Here is a 19,841-nt window from a genome sequence, read left to right as displayed (position 1 = left end):
ATGGATAAACGGTCACCGAGTAAGATTCTGATCAAAGTGTTTCCATCGCAGGCCTGTAAGTTTGCCAGGCAGTCCCATCATCCCCGATATCTCCCTGATCCGCCTCTCCCCTGCGTCCATGGCGACCGGCGATACCCCCTTCAGCCCCCCGCACGTCTACGTCAACCCTCACATGGAGCACTACCTGCGGCCCACGCACAGCGGCCCGACGCTGTCGATGATCTCGGCAGCCCGGGGCCTAAGCCCGACTCACTGTAAGTCTGGCTGACCAACTTCAACTTTGACCTTAGCACCAGTTAGTGTTCATTTTAAAATTTTGTCTCAGTTTCAGTCCAGTTTCAATTACACTTGTTAGTGTACATAATTGTTAGTTAATCTCATCCTGTTTTTATTTAGTTCATTTTTAGTCTACTGTCAAATCAAACATTTTAGTCTTTATTTTAGTCCAATAAAACACCATTTTATTCTTCTAGTTTTAGTCAACAAAAACTGTCAATGTCTTAGTCAGAACAACCATTTGACCCCTGCATATTTGTTTTTGCCAACAGATTATATTTAACATTTTAACATTCTAAAACTATTTCACATACACATTTTCTCTCATCTTTTTGATGAAAAACAACTTGACACACAATTGCAGTATTTCAAGAAGTGGGTAACATGGCTCAATGCTATGAGCTAGAAGGTTAGCTAGCATTAGTTAGCGGTTGGATTAACATTACTGTTGGAACATTATAGTCGTTGGATTAAAGCTATAATTTACTTTTTTGACAGAGACACGATTCGACAAAATCATTTCATTTTCGTCTCGTTTTTGTTCGTGAACTAAAATGTCCATCGATTTTAGTCGTTTTTATTACACTAACTACATTTTCATCTCGTCTTCATTCGTTGACGAAAATGCATTCTGATTTAGTCTCAGTTACTGTTTATGAATGAGGGTTTTTAGTCCAGGCTAGTCTAGTGAAACATGTGTGGACATTATTTTTGTTTAGTTTTTGTTGACAAAAATCACACTAGCACCAGTGTGTTTTCGCACCGCGGGTCCTGCGGAAGGTAGGAAACGGGGGTCCACGTCAAACCTGCTGCAATTTGATTACGGGAAGGTGATTTGCAGGCAGCTTGGAATTACAATACAAGATTGGAAAGGCAGCATAAGACATAAATCTTCTTCTGCGTTCTGTCATCGTTAATGTTGGAAAGACTCAAAGTGAAATAAAGCTGGAAGCATGCTAGACTAGTTGAGGGGGAAACAAACGGGAAGCACGGTCAGCTACAGTCGTAATTTGGGAGGGACTGAATTTGTCACCTCCTCCTCAGTGGCGCACGACCATTTCAAAGATGGCGGCTTTTTTGGGCTCCCTTCACCTTCTCCGACTGGGGTGAGTCTGACCAGGGAGTACTACCAGTTGATGGCGAGCCACCACAGCTCCTACGGGGAGCTGCTCATGCAGGGGGCGGGGCTAGCCGCAGGGGCCCACCTGCCAGACTACGTGACGCCCGTTGATGGTGAGTCACAAACTTGACATTTATTTCAAAACGCGGGTTAAAAAAACAAAAAACAAAAAAAACAACAAAAAAAACATGCTCGCTAGCCTGCAGTGTACAATGTTTTGAAGGTAAGCAAAATTATCGGCTGGACCGATTATCGGTGCCATCGGCCTTTTTACAAATCTGAAGGCCGATAAAGTTGGTATCTCACCGAGCGGTGAATGCTTGCGAATGTAGCAAAGTTAGTTTTACTTCTGGATTTGTAAGATGTTCACACTTTTTACTTGTCGAAAAGACATTTTCAACATATTCAGACTGAAGATCTTTTGAAACCCCAAATTTGCTACATTCGCAATCTCGCGTGCGTTTGTCGCTCAGTGAAATACATTTATGGATTTATTTAAATTTCCACTTCATAAAAGATGAGGCTGATACTGGGAACTCCCTACACTTTTTTTTTTTCAAAAATAAAAATAAAATTAAGAAATTATGTTGAAATTTTGGAAAATTTTATTTACAGTAGAAAACTTGACTTGATTAGTTTTTAATTTAGCTTAAAGGAATACTTGACTCATTGAACAATTTTCAGCGGTAAAATGTTAATATTTTGCCCAGAATGAACTTGATAACTTCATTATTTTTAATGTACAATTCCTGTTTACCTGTTTTCTGGGTTTGGTCAATAAACTGAGCCATGATTGGTCATTACTTACTTCCTCAACACAGGTGATGTCATCGTCACTTGACAGCAAGTAGAAAAATTACTTTTTAAAGGTTATAATTGTACATGAAAAATAATGAAGTTACCACATTAATTATAGACAAAATATTAACTTTTACAGCTGAAATTTGTTCAACGAGTCAAGTATGCCTTTAACACATGCTGATGACCCTGCAAGTTTTAGTATAAATTTTGAAACAAAGGTTTCTATTCTTTACATGTTAAAAATTAAAAGAAAATATTTAAAAAAATTAATTTTGATGCTAATATTTTCTCTTTTACTTTAAATGAATATCTGCTTGAAATATCGGTTATCGGGCTCCTTGACTACTAATAATGGGTATCGGTATCTGCCCTGGAAAAACTATATCGGTATAAATCATCTTCAAACAACATTATCTTATTGATTCAGAAGATTATGGCTTAATCTTCAGCTGTTGTTCAGACTTGAAAATCAACCTCATCGCTCTCATTTCCTCGGGATTGGAATCAATTCTCCGTAAATTGGCCTCATTAAACACGGCGCTGCAAGCCTGTCCTCCGTGCCGTATCTTATCTCGGCTCATTTATGCGGAATTAGTAATTAGCTACGTCTGAATCCTAAAGAGGATAACGTTGGACTTTTGTTGCAAAGTTTGATGATGTCGCTTCGGGATGTTATGCCACACAGAAAAACGTCACAAAATATCAGTAAGTCATAGATTATAATATACTTTGCTTACCCAACTGTCCGATACGGAGCAAAGTTGGTATTTGCTGTGCGTTGTTATACATTCATGGCCTCAAAATGTCTGAGGCGAATGACGTTCTCCCAATTTGTAAAAGTGGAGAGAAACTTCTATTTACTAACTACAGACCAATATCATTACTTCCACAGCTTTCAAAAATCATAGAAAAACTATTTTCCACAAAGACTTGACATTGAGAAACATAATCGACTAACTGAAAAGTCAATATGGTTTTAGAGAAAAGAGCTCCACCTCATTGGCAGTTATGGAGCTTGTGGAAGAAATTGCCACAAGTATAGATAAAGAATTTACAGTTGGGATTTTTTTTGTAGATTTAAAAAACAAACAAACAAAAAAAAAACATTTGATTCGATAGATCGTAACATATTAATGGAAAAGCTGGAAAGATATGTCAGAAGAGTTCTGTCATACAGATGGATTAAGAGCTACCGAAATGATAGAAACCAGTATGTGTATTTTAATAATTTCAAATCAAATCAACATGGGGTCCCCCAAGGGTCTGTGCTTGGCCCTAAATTATTCATATTATCTATTAATGACATGTGCCATATATCCAAAGATTAAAAAAAACTAAATAAATAATCTGTTTGCTGACGATACAACTTTATATTGCTCTGGAGAAATCTGGGGCAGGTTCTGAGTACTGTAGGGAAAAAAAAAAAAAAGCTAAATACATTTCAAAAACTGATGTGACAAATTATACGATACTAATGACAATTTTTTTTCTCCTTTTTTTTTTTTTAACTTCAACTTGTATTTTATACTTGTGATGTGTTCATTGTTCAATAAACCAAAAAAAACAAAAAACAAAAAAACAGCAGAAGACGTTCATGAAACAGTCTCGACAAGAGCACAACGCAGAGGCAATTGAAATGCTTCAGTTCTGACCTTTGTTGTCCGCCACAGTGTCGCGACTGACTCCCAGGCTGAGCAGGAAGAGGACGCTGTCCATCTCGCCGCTGTCCGACGCCAGCATCGACCTGCAGACGATGATCCGCACGTCGCCCGGCTCGCTAGTGGCGTACATCAACAACTCCCGGTCCGGCTCGCTTGCCGGCAGCTCGTACGGACACCTGGCTGTCGGAGGATTTGGGTACTTGGGGGTGTGGGGGGTGTGGGGTACTAAAATGATGAGGAACTGCCTGGATACCTTCAGGTAGATGAAAATCTGTGATGTAGAGATGATTTAAACTAGGGGTGTGTCAGGCGATTAAAATTTTCAATCATAATTAACCACATGACTTCAATAGTTAACTCACGATTAATCGTCAATGTTTTACCGTTCTGAATGTACAGTAAGACGTACAATAAAATATTTTTTCCTCTAAGTGTTCATATACTCTTGTTAACATAAAAGTGGGGAAAAAAATAGAAATGTAGCTGCATCTTTTAGTTTATTAATATAGTAATTTGATAATATTAATAACATTCTTATTCAAATTAAAAAGATGTACTGCACTGCACTAAAAAAAAAACTAAAAAAAACAAAAAACGCGATAGTGCTTTGTGTTGGGGTCATTTTTCTGCCACTAGATGGCATGATTGCATTCGTAAGACATTGGTTACAGTGCATTTTTATTTTCATATTAAGTGCTATCTAATCTTAAACATGAAATAACTTGTGAAATTCTGCACAAAATTGCAAAATACAACGTGACCCCAGTCTCCACAAATATATGCATTATTATTATTACATTTATGACTCGGCTAAATTTTGACGTGGACGTGTCTGCTGCGTTGCAACTGGAATAAGGGTGGTAAGGGACGGTCATTAAAAAAAAGAAAAGAAAAGAAAATTGGGGCGTTAAAGGAGCTTTAAATTAATGCACTAATTTTGATGCCCCTAATTTAACTTTAAAGGTGATACTTGACTCATTGAGCCATTTTCAGCAGTAAAAAGTAGGGCTTCATTATTTTTCATGTTGAATTAATACCTTTAAAACCTATTTTTTCCACTTGCTGTCGACTGAAGATGACATCACCTGTGCTGAGGTAACATCCAATCATGGCTCAGTTTGCTGAAAAAACAAACAGAAAACAGGTGAGACATGATTGGTCGTCATGTGCTGAAGGTTAGATCCCAAAGTGCAGACACAAATAAGATTTTAACTATTTATTCACATCAAGAGTCGTGGAACAAACTTCCCTAGATGAGAAACAAAAAGTGTTGCATAGAGAGACAGTGGTAATAATCCGACAAACACACAACCACTTCTCAGACCGCCACTACAGACAGTGGAGCGATCTGATTGGTTGTGACTAAATGATTAAAGATTGACATCACAACGCTCCTGACATCACATAGCTGTCACATAACTTAAAACCAGTTGAATCTAGATGCTGGTACATTCATAACAATTCAATTCAATTCAATTCATAACAGACACTTGACCTCACGGTCATGAACCCAAACTTAACCCTGGCGTGACCACAGACATGACAGTCGTTACTTCCTCAGCACAGGTGAGGTCATCTTCAGTTGACAGTAGGTGGAAAATTTTGTTTTTAAAAAGGTATTAATTGTACATGGAAAGTAATGAGGTGATCAAATTCAACATGGACAAAATATTAACTTCTTACTTGCTGAAAATGGCTCAATGAGTAAAGTATCCCTTTAAAAAAAAAAAAAAAAAAAAAAACACTTGAAGGAAGCGATGCGGCTGAGTGAACATGTGACCATGTATGTTTATGTTTGCAACCGCAGCCCATCCTTGGCCTTCCCTCATCCCATCAGCCCGGTGGCCTACCAGCAGCTGCTGGCTTTGGGTCACACTCCGCCACTCATCCAGCCAGCGGCCGCCTACCCCAGCTGCCAGCCGGGCCTCGGCCTCTCCGCGCTGTCGGCTCCCACCCACGTCACCGACCCGCCGTCCCAAGTAAACTTTGACTAATTTTGATTAGGATCATGTATCATTTGGTTTTGGAGGCGGGTTCCATCACGCATTACAATCAGCAGTCATGTTCGGTTCGACCAAGAGGAAGTACCTCAGCGTGTGAATTGGATTAACAAATATAAAGGCAAAGGTAATAACAAATTTATTGAAAAAAAAAATGAACAGTCTATTTAAAGGAGAAGTCAACCCCTCCCCCCCCCCAGCCCCCCATAAAAAAATTGTGTATATATATAAAGATAGAGCATAGTTAGATTTGCTCTTAGGACAATATTGCTTTTATTGTCCATAGAGGGCATCTAAAATAATCTAAAATGGAAAAATAAAAACTATAATGTATGGATAGGTCTGAAGCCACTGAACATTTTGAGGGGTTAAAAGTAAAAAAAAAATAATCAGAAATTACTTAGTTATGTCACATTTTTTTCCGACGCACAAAAGGTTTACTTTCCCTTAAAAAACAAAAAAACAAACAAAACGGAAATGTGTGTTATATAACTTGGGCAGTAATGTGACAAAGTCACTTACGTGCCAAGTTATTTCAATCTGATGGAGCGTTAACTTTAGAGCTGTCAAGATTAATCGATTAATTGACAGGTATTATAGATTATCAAATGAATGCACAACTATTTAATCGAGTAGTCGTTTGGAACTTTTTTTTTTTTTTTTTAAATGGTCCAAATCGTCTGATTTCAGCATATCAACATTAATTGCTCACTGATTTCTGTAGTCATTCATGAAAGAAGTCTGATTAGCTGTGTTTTACAAAGTAAGACATTTGCAAACATCTGTTTTTACTTTGGAAAACAATGATCGAATTGGTAACATAGTACAACAACAATCTTTTTTTTTTTCCTTTTTAAATCACTATACGGATACGAAATACGGAATAAACACTAATCTGTGGTTAATAAACAGTAATCCGGGGGGAAATGCTTCTATAATACTTCAATGCAAAATTAAAATAAATCCGATTAGTTGATTAATCCTGCAATTGGCTGGCAACCAGTTCGGGGTGTACCCCCGCATACTGCCTGAAGCCAGCTGGGATAGGCTCCAGCACCCCCGCGACCATTGTGAGGAGCAAGCGGTTAAGAAAATGGATGGTTGATTAATCAATTGCATAATCAATAGATTAATCGATTCTAAAAATATCCGATCGTGACAGCACTATTTGACTTTGAAAGGTCTTTTGCTCATTGATTTTTTCACATGCAGGCTCTTTGAAAGCAGCCTGAGTAAATGTTTTCTCTTTAGAACCCCTGCGGAGAATCAGCCATCAGCCGCACACTTGACCCCGTCATCACCAAGAGGTCAAAGGTTAAGCCCGAATCCAAGGCACCAAGTTCACTGGTGAGTATATATCCAACGCCAATGGGTCCCTGCTTATGACCTCCTTGTGAAACACATTTCAGATTTGGAAAAAGTCCACATAAGAGCTTTGCGTCGCCCCGCACCCTCATTACACCCCTCCCGGGATGCTGTAAACTGTGCCAGTGTACTTCATTTTCATGAAATATTGGCCAGTGGCTTCGCCGTCATGTGAGGATTTTTTATTTATTTTTTCCCGGTACCGTGACAAATTCCCGCCTGCTCGTGGACGGCGAGGCACGTTGGTGCGTGATGCATGAGCGCGGCGCCGCGCGCAGGCGTCTTGGGGCCACCGCAATTGATGAAGATGGGCCGCCCGGGCCAGACACAAAACACGCTGCAGTCAGCATGTTCACATGCACGACCGCACGTGCATGTGCGGCGGCTCATCATTTCAATGAAGAGCCACACTGACCAAAAATTGTTCAGGAGATTTGACAAAAACTTCAGATATATTAGTAGAAAGGAGGGCATTTTTTTTTTCAGCCCATCTAGTTGAGGTACCATATATTTCAGACTAAGTTACATTTTGGGGAAATTTATTTTACAAAAGCCAAGACAAACTAAAACCACTCCAAATTAGAGTTTTTCAGGTCTGAAACAGATTATTAGTAGGATTGTAACGATAAGCGCAATATTGTGATACCGTGATATTAAAACTGCCACAATATCGTCGTCGTCGTCATGCTCACGGTATTTAAATGCAACACATCTGTTAAAAAAATAGTCCGGTTGATTTCCATTTGTGCAGTTCTAGTACCCTCTGGTGGCTAGTTTGTTTTTTTTTTAGTGCAATTTCATGTTCATTAGGGATGTTTTGGCCCTTCTATGTTTAAAATCTACACTAATTGTCAGATAAAGGGGAACTTAATATGCCTGTGAAGCAAGTCAATATATAGAGGAACTCAATGTGTGCATGCATTAGCAACATAACTTAATAATGATAACATAATAATAACAATACATAATAATAATAATAACATTGATGTTATGTACAAAAGCACAATGTGCTATTTTTTTAGTATGAGTTTTTTTTTTTTTTTTTTTTTACAGTATTGTGAACTTTTTTTTTTTTAAATATCGCCAACCTCCCAACAATATTGTGATAATTATTGTATCGCGACGTTTGGATATCGTTACATTCCTAATTATTAGTAGTCAAGGAGGCTGATAACCGGAATATTTGAAGCTGGTATTCATTTTCAGTAAAAAAAAAAAAAAGGGGGGATATTGGTGTCAAAAAATTTTAAAATACAAATGCCAATCTTTACTTTGTTGTAATTCTTAAAGCATGACTTTTCAAAATGTAGAACTTAAGAAGACGGACTTCATTTTAAATTTCTTTTTAAAAAAAATGCTCAGGGAGCTCCCAAGCTTATCAGGATGTCTTAAAACGGAAACTTTAAGTAAATACCATAGCTTTATATAGTTTTTTGCAGTAATATTTTTTCCACGAATTAAAAACACCTGAAATCTTAAACTTTCACATTGCTTTGTTTTAATGTCGAACAAAAACATAAAAAGGTTCGGAAGGTTCCCGGGGTCAGCAGCATTTCATAAAGTTAACTGACAATTTAATTAAATCATTCCCTGAGATTAAAATGGTTTTAGATTGAGCTTTTATCGGCCGTCAGATTTAAAATAAAAAAAATCAAAAAAATAAAAATAAAAATGCCAATACCGATATTCGTCAAAATGCGAACGTGCACTGCCTTGCCGAACACTTGCCGACTTCACACCGACTGTGAACGTATCCCGTGCTGACGGCAGCAAATGAGTTCAGGTCGGACTAAACTTTCGCTTCTGACTGAGTCAACGTTTTTCTATTTAGTTTAAAACCGTCTTACCTTAACTAGAATCCCACATCGCACTGTGGCCAAACTAATTCCTGCTTGTTTACGGCGCCTTTTAGGTGCTGGAAATCCTTTTTGTGGCATAAGAAAAAATGAAAACTTAATACACAATGTTATCGTGCTGCAAAAGACATGTCAAAAGAAGACAAGACCATTGGAAATAAATTCATACAATTGAATGTTAATGACAAAAGGTAGGCTTTGATCGACTTTTGGCCAGCAGAGAAGGCTTTGAAGGCCCGTCCATTCGCTACATATGGATATACGTGTGCCTGCTGTATATTCAATATCATCATTGTTGTCGTTGGCCCACAGAGGAACAAAATGAGCGCGCCGTCTCAGAACTTGGAGCTTAAGGTGGACGTGGACCGTGACGAGTGCAAAGGGGAGGCGGAAGTCATCAATGAGTCCAACTGCCATTGGGAGGGCTGCAGCACCGAGTACGAAACACAAGAGCAACTTGTGCACGTAAGCGCTCCAGTCAGTTCCAGTTTAGGGGATTGGGCACCTTCTGATTGCAGAGGTGACACCATGTACTGAAAAGTACAGATACTAGTAGAAAAACAAAAGACTGGCAGAAGTAGAATTACTGATTGAACAGAGTCTGTATACTTTTATCAAATATAACTACAAACTTAGAAATGTACTTACAATATAAGTAGAAAAGTTTTTTAAAATTTGGGAGTAAGAGTATAAAATGGTACAGATACTGTACCTGAAAAATCTAGTTTCATTTTTTTTTTTACTATAGTGTATTAGATATATAGGGTGATCCAAAAAGAATGACCCAATTTCATGATCAAATATTCTATAAAGGGAAAAATAGCAAAAATTAACACTTATAATAACAGTATTCTACCAACAGTCAAGTTTTATTTCACATGTTCCAAGTGCTCAAAGTGGCCTCCAACATCAATACGGAATGAGAATTCTTCCCAAACACGCTGAAGAACATCGGGATCAATTGAATTGATCGCTGTTATTCGATGTTTGAAGTTTTCCAGGTCAGTTGGTAATGGCGGAACAAAGACTTTACCTTTTACAAACCACCGGAGGGGAGAAAAAAATAAAAAAAAATAAAATAAAAAAAATCAAACTATGAGGTCAGGAGACCGAGGAGGCCAAGCACAAAGAGCATTTTTATTTTTTTTTTGCTCTCGCTGCCAGACGTATGAGTCTGTCAGTGTCATATGACAATTATAAAAAAAAAAAGTGGAAAATCTGATCTTTCAAACACCCACTCCCTCATTCTGATTCATACATTTACTTACCAAATATATGATCATGAAATAGTTATTCTTTTTGAATCACCCTGTATTTTTTCCCCCAATGCATTTATAATGGACGTCAATATTATCATCACCCTCTTTAAAATACTGCACGTATTTATTTTTTATTTTTTTGCCTAAAATCATCTCATCATGATGCAAATAGTTCAATTTTTTGAGTTTCCTGAAAAAATTACTGAGATGATTATTTTAAGGCGGCGTCAATATGCGGATTTTCGTTATTCACCGGCCCCTCATTGTTGCTTGTTTTCTTCACGCCTCCACACATAACTATACAGGATACAGTAAGCGCGCATTTCTCATTAATTATTACTTCTCATATAAACATGAGAGACTAAGCATGCAAGGATGTTTCAGGTTTCATCAAATACATACATACACACACACAAAACAAAAAGTGGATTTTAATTGCTGTGATTGATTGCATCCAGTCCAGAGACTAGTCAAAGTCCACTGGGATAGGCTGCAGCGCCCTGTGACCGTGAAAATAATTCACAATATAGAAATGAGATGAATTGATGATTTCAATCTTCAAATTGCACGATAAACTGCAACAAGATGAATTTCTACTGAGAAAATAACGATGCCTGCGCTTTGTCTCAGTGGTAAAAGCGTCTATTGTGAACGTCCCACAGCACATCAATAACGACCACATCCATGGGGAGAAGAAAGAGTTTGTGTGCCGCTGGGACGAGTGTTCTCGGGCCCAGAAGCCCTTCAAGGCGCAGTACATGCTGGTGGTTCATATGCGCCGGCACACGGGAGAGAAACCGCACAAGTGCACGGTGGGTAACAGCTTAACGCCGCCGTTTCCCGAGACGGCGGACCTGAACGTCTCGTTTTCGTCTCGTCTGCCCGGCCGCAGTTTGAGGGCTGCGCCAAGGCCTACTCTCGTCTGGAAAATCTCAAAACTCACCTGCGCTCTCACACCGGCGAGAAACCTTACGTGTGCGAGCACGAGGGATGCAACAAGGCTTTTTCCAACGCATCAGACCGAGCCAAGCACCAGAACCGCACGCACTCCAATGAGGTAAAACTTCCTTTGGGCTTTTATTCAATCACATCCGTTTATATACACTCATGACTAGGTCTGGGTTAAAAAAAATAAATAAATAAATAAAAATAATCAAATAATCGATAGAATTGATTTTCCTTTTCAAGCCCAATATTGATTCATAAAACCATGATTTTTTTTCCCCATAAATTCTGAAAATAGAATTTTAATGTATGAATGCAATTCTTTTTTTTTTTTGTATCTTCCTCTTTTCTTGAAATTTACTGTTCACATCAATTTCAAAACTATTTTCTTACATTTAAGACTTGACTTATTGCATTTTAAGACAATTCAGAATCATTTTAATTTATATTTACAATTATTGAATTAGATTATGAAAATAACTTCATCTCATCCGTGCTGATGTCAATCTTCGTGTAACACTTAAGTGATTATAACACGGAGGGGTGTTATTATAGTGAAATTGATTTGACAATATATCGCGGTATGACAGCGCACTGTTCTCGAATCGATTCTTAAACATTCATTTTTAATGAAAAAATATTCAACAAAACTTCTTAGGGTTAAAAAAAAAAATTTGATTGTAACAGATTGTTAAATACAGTGGTTCACAGTTATAAGACTTAAGTTTCAGGTAATACATTTTCATACAAATCTTACAGTGCACATGTACAAGTTTACTGATTAGTATTTTCTAAATTTGAGCCAAAAAAAACACAAAAAACGCAACAATTGACTTAAATTTGTATTGGGATTAATCGGTATCGAATCGTGACCTATGAATCGTGATGTGAATCGAATCGTCAGGTACTAGGCAATTCACACCCTTAATAACACGTGTTGTTACTTTAATAAACTAAATCATTTGACCAATTACCACCTCCGCGAAATTTACTTTGGAACTTAATATTTGCGGAGTTTTTATCATGTCCTTGACATTTAAGAATTGGTGTGCCACAATTAATCGATATCGGATTGACTTGAATGGAATCGGGGGCAAGGGGACTCTTGTGAATGGAAATCTAATCATTTGAGGAATTTAGCATTGATACCCAGTACTACTCATGACATGGACTGACATTTCTTCTTCCGCAATGCAATGATTTGGGAAACTCACCTTCACTTGTACTTCTTACTCAGAAAAAGTCATCTGGAAGGTCCCAGTGTCTCATGACATGTCTTGCCTTAATTTTGTGTCTGATTTTACCCCCGATTATAGCAGAAGTCCCTTCTGAATAAAGCAGATGTAAATTTGCAACACCACCCATTTTGACAGAAACCGTACGTGTGCAAGATCCCGGGCTGCACCAAGCGCTACACGGACCCCAGCTCGTTAAGGAAGCATGTGAAAACGGTCCACGGCCCAGAGGCCCACGTCACCAAGAGGCAGCGCGGTGACCTTCTGCCCAGGATAGCACCGAGGGACAACAGCGAGAACCAGACTCTGAACAGAGAGACAATCCATGAGAAAATTGCGGCCAGCAGCCCTCCCACAGGTGTAGAGGACTACGTGCATGTCAAATCCATCAAGACAGAAAAATCTGTGGTAAGACCCTCATCCTTTCCCAGAGCCTGATTGAACATAGAAAAAATATTTGTGAGGAAATATGACACAGTTAAGGGAGTAGCTGGATTAAAATGTACATAACTGTACAGCAGGACTGTAGTCAAGTCCACCTTTAGCGAGTCAAATGTCATGTTGGAGTCACAAAAATCCAGAAATGGGCACAAGTAAAAGGCCAAGTCCAAGTCAAGTCTCAAACCTTTGACCAAGTCCCTGACCACATGTCCAACTCACTGGATAAAATCTAGGCAAAAGCTACAACAAATAGCATCGCTGCAGCAGCTTGTTGCTCAGAGTTTGTGTGTGTGTTGTCGCATTTGTCTACTATACGCCATTAACATTCAATGTTGATCAGGCGCACAGAAACGCAGGGAGAGAAAGAGGGACAACTTACAAGTCAGCACCTAAGCCGCACACACAAAAACACACACAGGCATTTGGAGTAAGGAGAGAAAATGACAGCAAGTCACACCATCCATTTTCAGAACCATTTATCCTTATTTGAGACTCTTAATGTTCACGAGTCCCAAAAGTAGAGTCTGAGTCAAGTCTTGAGTCTTAGTGGACGATTCTAAGTCGAGTTGCTGTTACGATTTTGAGGTGGAGTGAGAGATGTGGACCCAAATGTGTGGAGACTGATCAGACAGAGGAAATAACGTAGGGTGATTTATTGACAAGTGGGCAGGAAAACCAAGACTTCAACTCGACTTGACGTTACAGAACTGGACGTGACTGGACTTGACTTGACGTGACAGAAATGGATGTTTTTGACTTGACAGAAGTGGACGTGACTGGGCTTGACGTGACAGAACTGTAGCTTGACAACACAGCGCAAAGCTTAGGAGACGGGACTCCCAGCATGACCCACGTAACACCAGCAATGCACCCACACCAACTGGACAAACACAACAGACTAAATACACAAACACTAATGACCTAAAGAGACACCTGGGGAAAAACAGGTGGCTAAGGGCACTGATTGGTCACACTGTGAAGGGAAGACACACTAGGCAAGGGGAGAAACCAGGAATACATGACAAAAACACCAACCACAAGCAAACACACCCAAAAAAACACCAAAAGAAAAAATCCCAACCCCACAGAACCAAAACATGACAGTTACAAGTCTAAAATAAAAATATTGACTCGAGTCTCCCATGAGTCTGTCAGAGTTGTGAGTCCCCATCTCTGCAAAGGTCCCAGTCAAAGTCAAGTCTGAGTCACAAAGGCCAGAGTCCAAGTCAAGTCCGAGCCCACAAGGTCCAAGTCCAAGTTCAGATGAGATTAAGAGCAAACCTTAAGATTCAGAAACAGTCCATTTTCACAACCACAAAGTCTTTCAGGAGTCCGAGTCGGAGTTGTGAGTCCTAATTTCTGCAAAGGTCCTAGTCGAAGTCAAGTCTGACTGTGAGTCACAAAATCCTGACCAAGTACAAGTCAAGTCCGCGTTCACAAGTCCAAGTTCAGGTGAGATTAAGAGTTAACCTTAAGACAGAAACATCTATTTTCACAACCACAAAATGTGAGAAATGTCATATGCTCAACACTCTTCTTGGATGGCATAGAAACCTTTGCTTTAGTCACCATCCATCCATCCATTTTCTTGACCGCTGGAGCCTATCCCAGCTGGCGTCGGGCAGTAGGCGGGCTACACCCTGAACTGGTCGCCAGTCAATCGCAGGCTTTAGTCACCATAAAAACAGCAAAAACAATGTTGTTTTATTAATGGTGGCCGACTTTAGGGAAGACATGAAGAGGAGATTGGGCACCGGGGAGCAGCTAACTACACCGAGCAGTGAGAGGGAGCTACAAAACCACGCCGAACTCACAAAGCTAATGAACATGAACATGTTGCTGCGGCAGGGTTTGCTATCCCTTGATAATCTGAAATCTTTATTTCAAGTTTCTTTTGAAGGAGGATATTAACTTCCAAGAATAAAAACAGACTTGGACTCGGTTGTCGATACAAACATTTTGCAAGTCTGAGACAATTCCGGGTCAAATTCCAAAGGAGTCCGAGTCAATTCCAAGACAACAAATAAAACGTGCCACGTACTACAGTCCTGCTGTACAGATGGTTATAATTTCTCTCTTTTTTTTTTTTTTTGTGAGAATCATGCAATCTTTGCTTTCTGCCACAGCTTGTTACCTTATTCTAACCTTGTCCATGCGTCTCTCTTTCCTTACGGGCAGACTTTGTTAAGGTGAGCTGGGTTTTGGCTTTTACCATTTCAGGCCATCATTTACCATTTTACATCATCTTGTTGACTGCACTCACCATCATATTTTACCATCAAGTGAGATTTTAATGTAGACCAGCACAGTTTGCCCGGCCTGCTTTAAATCCATGTTGAAGGGAGAAGAGCCTCTTTGTGGCTTGCCACTAATTAATATTGAAGGAACATGTAATCATTAGCTGTATTCGAACACTACACATCCATGGCAAGCCGGCATGTCAGGCTGCAGTTGAAACCTACAGTGGAGAGCCGTCACACAGTCTGAACATGATAAAAGCCACTGGCAGGATTAATATTCACACAGTGGGAATTGGTTTTGCTGCTCTCTGCAAACAGAGTCAACCATCAAGCTGTGATCAAGACAGCTTTTTTAGCACGGAATATATTAGAGCTCGAGAGGCAACAGAGGGTTCACAGGGATGCTGGTATTGGCCTCTAGAAAATGGCAACAACACTTGATGAGGTTTCATTCGATAGAACAAACACTTCCATTGTAAGGTGAATTATCAGCGGGTCTTTTTAAGTCCATAAAATACATTTTGCATAACAAATCAGAGCCTGGTGCCGTAACGTTCCTTAACGTTGAAGGGAAGCGGTGCTTAGATTGGGCAGAAGAAAACACGGTCGCCTCTTGTGATGATCGGCCCGTTTGCTCTGGCTCGGGCTCAAGCCTCCTTTCATCCTGCCCATTTCCTATTCACAGACAGACTCAGATAGGCTGTAATCTGCGAAGCGCCCCCACCTCTTCAGACCCCTTCCTAAGAAAACACTCATTATTTACAATTAAGCTGGGCAAGGATAAAAGACCGGCTGCTCTCTGCGCCATCTTATCGCCGCTGATGGAGCATAGCGTTGGACTGGCTGATTGGCCTTAGCTGTAGCCTGTCATCATTGAGCATGACAATGACTCATCGCCCACCCCGGATCACTGTGACCTCCTCTGTGTGTTTGCAACATTTGGGACAAATGCTGATCAGCTCATCTCTGTTCGCTCGTTTTCAGATGCAGCAGTCCGGCCTTGGCTGTCGGTCACTGTGTACCAGCGAAGCATCATCACTTGGTGGGGCCACCAACTATGACGGTGGAGTAGAAACGGTAGGCTTGAGCAGCGGAAGCCCGGGGGAGCTCGGAACGCTGTGGAGTCTTTGGGTAATGACGGTTCCAGTGGCAGAGGAGGATCGGGAGCGGCTAGTTTCGGCATCCGGTTGCGGCTCGGCTCTCATCCACATCTGGGAGGATCTCAAGAAGAAGGTGAGGGACTTCTGCCAATGGGCCGCCGACCAGCAGCAGGCGGTGAGTGGACATAAGTTGAAGTTTGCACTCGTCCAGCGACTCACGACGTCTTCACCTGATGTTGTTCTTGTTTGCAGTGTTATCATATAGGCGGTGATCCTGGGTCTGCTCGGAAGTCTCTCAGAGTGCCGTGACGGGGCTTCCAGAACTCACTTGACACCTTCAGCCTTCGCTCCTCAGACCACTCTTCTCTTTGCTGTTCCAATCACGAATCACACTTGAACCACGACTCCGAAAAGCCCATCTCGGATGAGATCTCACATTCAGCCTGTCACTACTGCCTCTCTGCACCAGCCGCTGAAGGTTTACAACCTGCACTTCTGCCACACATCGGGGAAATTCATCTTCAAACTTGTTCCACATCAATTAGGAATTCCGAGAAATCCTACTTTGGACAGGTGTTTGTGAATTCTCTTTACCTGCCACAATTGTACAATTACAAAAGCTGTAATTTCTCGGACGTGGGAACACTCTTCAAAAGGTAGAGTAGGAAAATTAGCCAGAAAGCAATCAGATGGCCTCCACCACACTCACAACCTAAGGGACATTTCAAGCAAGTCCTTCAGTGACTATTGTGACCAGGGCAACACAAATCCTCTGTTTAATAGGCCGCACGCGAAGTCCCAGACAAAGACGCAACCGCCACCGCAGCATGCGCAAGTTCAACTTGAAGGATGGAACTGGACAATCTCCACACTTGAAACTTTGTAGAATCCAAAATAAGCCAGGACCACCAAAAGAATTTAAAGCATTAGGCGGCCAACATTCAAGCCTGCCAGGTTATGCAACCAATGAATTTGCAACACAATACATAATGAGCCAGATTCTTTTTCCTGACATTAGTGTTGATGAGTGCAGGATTGTGGAACTTTACTGGCAGAATGCTAAATGATGAGGAGAACTAAAGTCCGTCCAGAACTCACTTACGTTGCCCTATGTACCGCCAGGAAGGGCAAAGTGTCTCTTTTTTTGGAGTCCTTTGGCTGCGACATTCCTGAAACTGATGTGTGACATCAAAGTGTTTCCCGGTGTCCAATAAAGTCGCTAAGTGACGCGAAGTAGCCGATGTGACTGTTACTGGCGGTACAACCTTCTGTCCTCTTGTACAATGTATTCTTTCTGACAAGCCATATTTGCAAGCCGCATGTAAACAACAGAACATTTCCAGCAGTCATGCAAGTGCCTGGCTTATACATAGGTGATCACGTGATTAATATAACTTATACTAAAATGCACCTGAGCTACCGTTTCTCCTACCCTCACTATCTTCCATGTGTATTTCCTGTGATAACGTAAAAATGAACAGCGATCCAACCTGCTTATATGCAAGTATCATTTTTAAATTTCTACAAAATACAGTTGGTAACAAACTCTTCTGGTGTCATCCTTTATGGAGATGTTTTGACAACAGAATACAACCAAACGATTTATAATCAATCTCCCTTTTCCTTCAATTCCCTTAAATCTTTGTTCCGACTTCTTTATGGGAACCGTTTGGTTCTTTTACAGGCTATGCAGCCCCTGTGCATAAAGCAAGGTCCATAAACACATGATTGGATGAGTTCACTGTGGAATAACTTGGGAGCCCTGATCTCAACACCACTGAACACCTTTTGGATGAAATTGAAGGTAGATTGTGAGCCAAAATCAGTGATCTCTAACTTTGCAAAAGATCTTTTGGATGAATGGGCTAAAATCCCAAAGACACACATGACGTTTTAGAAAGGCAGCAAAAAAAAAATACAAGAAGGGTGCGAGTTCAACCTCTGAACTAGAGTACTGATACACATGCTAACGGCTAACGTTGGCTTTCCGTGTCCACGGTTTGTTGATTCCACTGTCTTCAGTTTGCAACAGCAATGGCAATGTGTTCAGTTGCTGCTGTCAGTCTTGTTTCAAATAAAATGTTTCTTCATTATAGACAATGGACTTACGCCAAGATTGTTTTTTATAATAGTTAAAATATAAATGTAAATACAGATACAGTATTATACAGTAGCACAGTTGCTTAAATCCCACTAGATAGTCACTAGTGGTTGAAATGCATGGCACACAGCACCTTTAATTTGAGTTAGTTTATAATCCATACTGAAAATTATTAGCAGTTCTTATTTTAATAAATCAGTAGCAGTGGATTATTTTGCTTTCCATCTATAAAAACGACACCACAATTTCATCCAAAAACAGTGAAGAAGTAGCCGGAAACCAGACTCATCCGCTGGTCACTTACCAAACAGACAGTGAAAAAGATCCCATCAGTGAAGAGTGTGTGTCATCATAAAAGGGGGATGTACGTGTGGAAGAGCAGTAAACACACGGCTGTATATATGAAATATATAATATTTACATGCAAATCCATGAATAAACAGTCGAGGTGGGTGGATACGGAGTTAATTCAACATGGTTACTCGAAGAGAGACAGTAGTGAAAGACTTACCAATAAGTTGTTGTGACAGACTTCCAGCTGTGAAGAGTGACATTGCCCACGAAGAATACGTGACAGCAAATAAACAAATTTGATTAGCCCGGCTGTTTCAGGATGGGCTGAGTTGCAGTCAGTGGCAGCCATTCCAGACCCACTTTCTGTCTTTCAAGAAAGTGGGTGTGGCTTGCCAGGCTAGCAAAGAAGAAGAACCAAAGTTTCACGTCTGCTGCAGTGACCAAGTCAGCTAAGGTTACTTTTCATTCAATAGAAATTAGACTAGAGATTGTAACAGCGCCTTCATCTTTTAAGCCAAGTCTGTTTACATGCCGCTAAGTATGAAAAATCCTTCTTTACCTCCAATGTTGAATTGTTTTTTTATGCATATTCACTCATGAAGTTAGAGCAGTTTCCCAGGACCAAGTGGTGTGGAAAACGTCGAATCTTTCAAACCAGTTAGAACAAAGTATAGCTGTGGCAAACAAAGTAGGGGCAAAAAACACGGGACTATCTCCGTGCCAGGATCTGAAATGAGAAGGTTCTGCTGAGTCTTCAGAAATAAATGTTGGCTTCCTTGTCGAGTGTGTTCCTTTGACCTCATCCTCCCTCCCTAACAAGAGGCGGACATGGTGTCAATTGTGGCTGGGAAAGTGATGAAAAAGGACGCTAACAGGCGGGAGCGCTTAGCCGGGCTGTACTTGAATATGAGCTGTGACAGCGCGGCCCAGAGGACGGCGTGCTCAAACGCACACAACAAAGCGGCTCGAGCACTTGCGGGGAGGCGGCGCTCGGTGCTCGCAGCAGGAACAAAATGATTGGAGTCTGTCAGGCAAGTCAGCCGCGGACACGTTTGATCTCAACTTCCTTCTTCTCTTAGAGATGGGAAGTGGGAGGGAAAACAGCCGCGGGGCTCAATTCCAACCAGAGGTGGCGATGCACTAAGAT

At 40.5% G+C, this 19,841-nt stretch overlaps 1 protein-coding gene across 3 annotated transcripts in view; it reads left to right on the top strand.

Moving 5' to 3' along the window:
- LOC144015041 (zinc finger protein GLI2-like) overlaps positions 1-17,688 on the top strand; it is a 40,269-nt gene extending 22,581 nt beyond the window's left edge. For all 3 annotated transcript variants that reach the window (XM_077515354.1, XM_077515355.1, XM_077515353.1), the window contains exons 4-14: positions 52-254; positions 1,321-1,509; positions 3,868-4,054; positions 5,666-5,837; positions 7,110-7,205; positions 9,392-9,544; positions 11,001-11,150; positions 11,231-11,395; positions 12,657-12,926; positions 16,184-16,474; positions 16,552-17,688. In XM_077515354.1, coding sequence (XP_077371480.1) covers positions 52-254; positions 1,321-1,509; positions 3,868-4,054; positions 5,666-5,837; positions 7,110-7,205; positions 9,392-9,544; positions 11,001-11,150; positions 11,231-11,395; positions 12,657-12,926; positions 16,184-16,474; positions 16,552-16,608 — 1,933 coding nt within the window. In that variant the 3' untranslated portion in view covers positions 16,609-17,688. The remainder of the gene's footprint in view (positions 1-51; positions 255-1,320; positions 1,510-3,867; positions 4,055-5,665; positions 5,838-7,109; positions 7,206-9,391; positions 9,545-11,000; positions 11,151-11,230; positions 11,396-12,656; positions 12,927-16,183; positions 16,475-16,551) is intronic.
- The last annotated feature ends 2,153 nt before the right edge of the window (positions 17,689-19,841 follow it).

Source organism: Festucalex cinctus, chromosome 2 (assembly GCF_051991245.1).
Source record: "Festucalex cinctus isolate MCC-2025b chromosome 2, RoL_Fcin_1.0, whole genome shotgun sequence".
Lineage (NCBI taxonomy): Eukaryota > Metazoa > Chordata > Actinopteri > Syngnathiformes > Syngnathidae > Festucalex > Festucalex cinctus.
This window is presented reverse-complemented; position numbering and strand designations above follow the sequence as displayed.